This window comes from Olea europaea, chromosome 10 (genome assembly GCF_002742605.1).
Source record: "Olea europaea var. sylvestris chromosome 10, O_europaea_v1, whole genome shotgun sequence".
Lineage (NCBI taxonomy): Eukaryota > Viridiplantae > Streptophyta > Magnoliopsida > Lamiales > Oleaceae > Olea > Olea europaea.
In genome coordinates, this window is record NC_036246.1 from 44,973,154 (window position 1) to 44,979,309 (window position 6,156).

At 37.0% G+C, this 6,156-nt stretch overlaps 2 protein-coding genes across 6 annotated transcripts; one reads left to right on the plus strand and one right to left on the minus strand.

Annotated features, from left to right (window-relative positions):
* Positions 1–268: 268 nt before the first annotated feature.
* Positions 269–1,132, minus strand: LOC111400743. Its single transcript, XM_023028129.1, has one exon. The coding sequence runs from the start codon at positions 1,130–1,132 to the stop codon at positions 269–271; it is 864 nt and encodes a 287-aa protein (XP_022883897.1).
* Positions 1,133–2,590: 1,458 nt separating this feature from the next.
* Positions 2,591–6,020, plus strand: LOC111402495 (peptidyl-prolyl cis-trans isomerase FKBP16-1, chloroplastic). Of its 5 annotated transcripts, none has more exons than XM_023030852.1 (8): positions 2,591–2,756; positions 3,927–4,115; positions 4,247–4,281; positions 4,417–4,510; positions 4,647–4,707; positions 5,061–5,106; positions 5,454–5,524; positions 5,786–6,020. In XM_023030852.1, the coding sequence occupies exons 1-8, from the start codon at positions 2,698–2,700 to the stop codon at positions 5,861–5,863; spliced, it is 633 nt and encodes a 210-aa protein (XP_022886620.1). In that variant the 5' UTR covers positions 2,591–2,697; the 3' UTR covers positions 5,864–6,020. The 5 variants fall into 5 exon arrangements, with proteins under 5 accessions (XP_022886620.1, XP_022886624.1, XP_022886622.1 ...); XM_023030856.1 differs by having other exon boundaries at positions 2,596–2,756; positions 3,920–4,115; XM_023030854.1 differs by having other exon boundaries at positions 2,680–2,756; positions 3,875–4,115.
* The last annotated feature ends 136 nt before the right edge of the window (positions 6,021–6,156 follow it).

A 6,156-nucleotide genomic window follows, 5' to 3' on the forward strand; every position in this document is an offset into this window, starting at 1 on the left:
CCAAGTCATCCGTTCCAAAAATGATGTCCTTTGTACGGCCAAGATCTGGTCTCGAGATGATTGGAGGCTACCTGGCATACTGTTTACACGCGCTGCTAGAATCTCCTCCTGAGGCTGTTCCTCCAACAATGATATTGATAGTGCCTGCAGTTGGTTGCTTGTTTCCCCGATCTTCTGGGCCTTTGCCTTCGTTCGGATTATTCCTCGAGCACTTGTCATTGCTAATGTAAGAGCTCAGAAATCCCCTTTTTATAAGAGCTTCGATTTCCTACTTTAAGGCCTGACAGTCTTTCGTTGTATGCCCGTGATCTCTATGGAAATCACAGTATTTACTCTTGTCACGAGTATCGGGGAGAGACCGCAATCGGGAAGGCCACTTCAATTCCCTAGAGTCCTTGATTTTCATCAGGATGTTGGACCTTGAAGTACTCAAATGGGTAAAAGATGTTGAACGTGGATCCTTCCTTGGTTTGACCCTAAGTGTCTCTTGTTTCAAGCTGGACTCATGCGGCCTTTTCTGATCCAACCTTCCTGATGAGGTAACTTTCCTTTTTGGGGCCATGGTTTCTTCCATATTGATGTACTTCTCAGCCCGTGTAAGTAGCTCGGTGACTGACTTCGACGGGGTCTTAGACAAGGACATCTTGAATGCTTCGTACTTAATGGCGTATGCTAGAGCTGAGACAGCGGCTGTGATATGTAGATCGGGGATTTGAAGCCTTTCTTTATTGAACCTGGTCATGAAACTGCGCAGTGTTTTGTTGGGTCCTTGACGCATCTGCATGAGTGATGTGGCTGTCTTTCTGATTCGCTTGCTGCTCGCAAAGAAAGCGAAGAACTTATCAGCCAAATCTGAGAAGGAGGTGATGGAGTTCGGTTCCAATGTGGAAAACCAATCTCTGGCTGCGTTTGTGAGGATTTGGGGGAATGCCTTGCACATTACTGCATCAGGTGCAACCTGTAAGTTCATGATATCCGTGTACACATTGAGACGATTGATGGGGTCGGTTATCCCATCGTACTCCTTTATCCGAGGATACTTGAACCTATTGGGAAGGGGATACGAGAGGACTTCTGGAGTGAATGGTGTATTGGGGGTGAACCCTATTGCTGCCTGAGTATTTTGTTGCATACCCGCTGCTACCCCTTCTTAAATAATTCTACCAAAAGCCATGGTCAATATACGTTCAGGTCTTCCTCCAGCGAGCTCATCCGTCCCGGATAACCCTCCTCCTCTTGAGGAATGCCATATCCCTCAAGAACAATCGTCGGAGATGCCAGCACCTCCTCAAGCTGTTGTTTTCATCGAAGCTTTTGAGGAACTTCGTCAGCAGGTGGCTACATTAACCCAATTGTTAAGCCAAAGAAATTCGCACCCGTCACATACCCTAACCCCTAAAGGTGGCTTTATGGCAGATGCCCGGGCTCGAGTCCGTCATGCAGCCCATGATGACGGTGGGGTTGGAACTTCAGGTGTACCACAAGTGGCATCAGGTTCAAGGTCCGTTACAATGGACTCCATTGAACTTACTAGAATTACGGCATCATGATGCTACCAAAAAATATTACCTAAAAGATCTCGAACTTGATGATCGAACTTCAGACTGATGAACACGAATGGTCTTTGAATACCTGCAACAAAGGCAACGAGGTGTGTGTTCGTCGCCCTTCCGATGCTTAAGTCAGATAGGAAATTTAGTGCGTGAGACTATAAACTGAAGATAATAAAAAACATACCTCAAGAATGAGCACATGTTGTGTATTTATAGGTGTTAACGGTGGAGTCCTAGAAGGACTTATTCTGTTACGATCCTTATCCTCATAGGAAAAGGAGTTAGTGTTTTACCTCAAGTATTCAAATCACTATTTGAGTCAAAGAAGGAGTCTAACAGGGTATGGATTGTAGTCAAAGTAGGATAAGTGTTCACATAGATCGTATAGAAAGGCAGACGAGTCGACATACGTGCCCTGACCTCAAATGCCCGACCTTGTTTTGGTGTTTTTAGGGGGTATTGAGGTTAGGGTTTATGATGTGATCGGGGTTCATGGGTCGAGTTCGGGATTGACAAGATCTGAGATCATCAGTGACCAATGAAATAAATTGTGACATAAATTTTTTAATTTGTGGTCTCGAAATAATCTGTAATCAATTAATTTGATAATATGTGATCAGTAAATAAGTTGTAACATATAATTATATAATTGTGACCCCGTTTTTGTCTTATTTTTGGAAGAATGAGAATAAAAAATATAATCGTTACGGACCCCACAAAAAATATAGAAATTCAAATTTGGTGGTTTGATGTGATAAATAACGATCATATTTTTCATTTTAATGAGAAAAGAATGAGAACCAAACAGGGATTATATTTAATTAATAAAATATTTTTAATTAATAAATAATTACGTGATTTTTGCATCTTAAGATCTGAAAATTAATTTGGTGATACTTAATACCTGATTTATGATTTTTTTTCCCTTTAATTATTTCATACTTTCATCAATAAAAAAATCTATTATTTTAAACACACTCTTTATTTAGAAAAAAAAAATTGCCCTAAGCAGTTCGGATCGTACTGTTCTCAAGTCCGAGTGACGTGCGGGTACCTCAAGTCCACGTAGCCGGATCCGTTAATGGGTGGGCCAATTTTATCCGTTTATCTCATCTCCCGCTATCTGCAACTGTTTCCCTAGAAAATGGTAGTTCCTGCTTTTCAAATCTGTACACAGTTTCCGGGTCTCTTCGGGTTTAGAAGGTAAACCCATTGCCCGCATCTTCCAGCAGCTTGAAAACTCGCATTGCTTTTTTCTCATTCTTTTAGTATATTTATTTTCTGGGTTCATCAATAGCTATGCAGATTTTTGGTAAGAACATGTCGATTTCATAGCGGGGATTTTTATTAATTTTTGATTTACTTTGAACTTTATTCTTATATTATGTACTGGCAATTAACTGTGCAGCCTGTATGAAAACCTAAAAATATGGATCACGATCAACTCATGAATATATATTTAAAAAAAAAAAAAAAGCATTAGGAACTCGCGTTTCACAAGGAATATCGTGAACTTGTACTACTAGTATCTGGAATTTTAACCGGAGGGTTGATCAATGCTTTGGTACCGGGATGGTCCTTGAAGGCCACGGATGTCTACTTTTTGTGGGTTGCATCAACCACTATAAAATGTTAAGATACTAGGGAGATGCCATATGTATTCGTATAAATCTTGTGTTCAACACGCCATCTTACATGTAGGCTGGATTCAATTTTAAATCATACATCTATAACATGATCAAAGTTTACATAAATGAGCGACCTCGAGATTTGAACCTAGATTTTGCTTGGTTTGAAACCATGTTTACCACCTCATCTAGAAGCTTAAATTATTAGGAAGGACTATATGAATTTATTAAAGTCTTGTCTTAAACATGCTGCACTTGTTATTATCTCGGAGGCCAATCTAAGTGGGTTAAATTAAAGATGATGCTTAGTCATATGTTGATTGCTATTAGATTTTGAGTTGAAAAAAGTCTACTAACAAGTATAGTTGAAAATGTCTGAATCTTAATCAGAAAATAGGGTAAAGACTGCTACCTCTACATGAATTTGAGTAATTGTTGTATTTTGTGGGGCTTTCTTTTGTAATCAGGCTAGAAATTCTGTTGGGTTGTGTATCTCATGAATACAATTTATAGCATAAGTTTGAACTTCAAATGCAAATATGAAACGTAGTCATGAGAAGCTATGACAAATTGGCATCACTAGGCATGAATTTCTCATTCTTAGCACTTTCAAAACCCGTGTAAAACTCAATCAAAGTTGGCATAGAAAGATGCAAATCATTTTTATGCTTTTTAGTGATATTTTGGTTGCAGACACCCATTACAGAAGGCATAACCTGACCTGAGACCTTTTTCAAGACTACAGGGTCACAAAACCAAAGGAATTCAAGGTTGCTGTGCAAAAGAACTTGGAATACAAATTGCCTTCTTTTGTAGATAAAATGGAGCCAAGACGGTCAATTTTGCATCTGATAGGAGTTAATCTCATCTTCAGAAATGTGTGTGCCGTTCTAGCTGCACCAGTGCAGGAGATGCAAGAACCTGAAGTGATAAGGTAACTGTTTCTTGCACGTGTTTTCTGCTTTTATGTTGCTCATTCAAGGGCAACAATATATGTAGAGGTTGTAGTTCTAGTACTGGGTACTGTCATTAGTTCTTATATTTTGCTACTCTGAATTTATCCAGGACTCTGAAGCTAGGAAATGGAGTGAGGATACAAGGTAAGTAATTCTTAAAGTTGATGTCGTAAATTCATTGCAGGTAATATTAAAGGCATATGGAAGTGCCATCCCAAGTTCTAAAATTGTGGTGTTCATTTATAATGTCTGATGTAAATTTCTGGTTATTTGTTAAAGACATCCTTGAAGGGGAAGGAAAAGAAGCTCAAGAGGGCGATGTAGTAGAATTTAATTATGTATGTCGGCGATCGAATGGATACTTTGTTCATAGGTATGATTTTATATCCTGCTTGGAAATTCTAAGGATTCAACATGACTTCGAATATATGTTGTCCATTCTTTTATCTACTAATCCATCCTACATTACATTATGCATATTACCTATACTCATTTTATGCTTCATGCAGCACTGTGGATCAATTTAGCGGAGAAAGTGCTCCAGTTGTAATTTCGCTGGATGATAGGCAGGTTAGCAAGATCACTCCTCATATGGTGGAGTATAAAGAACTTATAGCAGAACTGGTTTTAGCATGTTTGGCTAAGATTAAAAAGTTTACCTTTAATAAATTTTACTAATAAGCAGGATAAGTTTTACTCTTCTTCCACTCGGTGTCATTGTTTAATATTATTGTCATTCTCAATAAAATAATGAATATGTAAGTTGAGAAACCAGGTAATCCCACTTGCAGAAAGGAACCACTACAAAAACTTGTAATTAGTAATGTGAAAATACTTATTAGATCATTAATTTGTTATCGATTTATATCCAAGTTTAAAATTTAGTATCTAGCCTGCTTATAATCTTCTTATAGTTTTGACAGATGATAAAAGGTCTGAAGGACGTATTGATAGGAATGAAAGCTGGAGGTTAGTATCTTTGTTGGATCATGAACTTTAAGCCAAATTTCACTTTCATCGTTAACGTGACATTTCACTTTGATCACTAAACTTTGAATTGTGAAGCACTTTTCCATAGCATTTAAAATATAAAAAAAAAAAACTAATGATTTTTCAAGCCAGTTTCAGCTATTCTGTCTGGCATATTAATATCAAAGTTTAGTATATTAACAGAGAAGTTGGAAGAAAAGAAGTTAGCTGACCAAAGTGAAACTTCACTATATATTTGGCAAGATTGGTTTTAACCCACAATATATCAATTTTTGGTTTTAACCCACAATATATCAATCACTTGAACTTCTATGGACATTTTTCAGGGAAGAGAAGAGCACTGGTACCTCCTTCTGTAGGATATATTAGCGAAAATTTGCAACCAATTCCTGAAGAGGTCTCCATCTAATTTTTCTGTTCTCAAACTTCAATATGATTCTTCTCTTCTATGTTTTCTTCTTCTTTAAAATATATATCCGGTTTTCTTGATGCATTTTATATTTCTTACTATGTTTTCTTCTTCTTTAAAATATATATCTAGTTTTCTCGATGCTGTTTACATTCAATATTTCATGTTTGCTCATGTTCTGTATGACACTTAAATCTACCTTTGCCATTAATCTGAAATTTAGCCTATGTTTATGATTTTTGGTTGCAGTTTGGTCCTCGACGTAGCCTTTTGTCTCATGCAAAGGAGCCTTTAGTTTTTGAAGTCCAGCTCTTGAAAGTATTATGAGTTTGTTTGTTTGTTTGATATTCGAATATTTCTTGAAATGCCAATTACCTGAAAAAATGTGTAGCTCAAAATAAAAATAAAAAATGAAGATGAAAATTGTTCCCTCCTGTTAGCTTGTCAAATTCAATTTTGGTGATTAAAGTGAGTGTTTTCTGCACTGGGAGGTTGTTGGATGCAAATTTGTGCATTGATGAATTCATTACACAAGCTCTTTGTTCTTTTTTTTTTTTCTTTTTTTTTTTTTTTTTTTTTTTTTTTTTTTATAATTTGAGTTTTTCTGCCTTTTTTTTTTT

What these genes read in the sequence shown, in the direction of transcription:
- LOC111400743 (XM_023028129.1), bottom strand. Translation starts at nt 1,132, where the DNA reads ATGCAACAAAATACTCAGGCAGCAATAGGGTTCACCCCCAATACACCA.
- LOC111402495 (XM_023030852.1), top strand. Translation starts at nt 2,698, where the DNA reads ATGGTAGTTCCTGCTTTTCAAATCTGTACACAGTTTCCGGGTCTCTTC. An exon ending in AAATGGAGTGAGGATACAAG is followed by an intron (nt 4,282 to 4,416) that starts GTAAGTAATTCT and finishes TATTTGTTAAAG; the next exon opens with ACATCCTTGAAGGGGAAGGA. An exon ending in TGCAACCAATTCCTGAAGAG is followed by an intron (nt 5,525 to 5,785) that starts GTCTCCATCTAA and finishes TTTTGGTTGCAG; the next exon opens with TTTGGTCCTCGACGTAGCCT.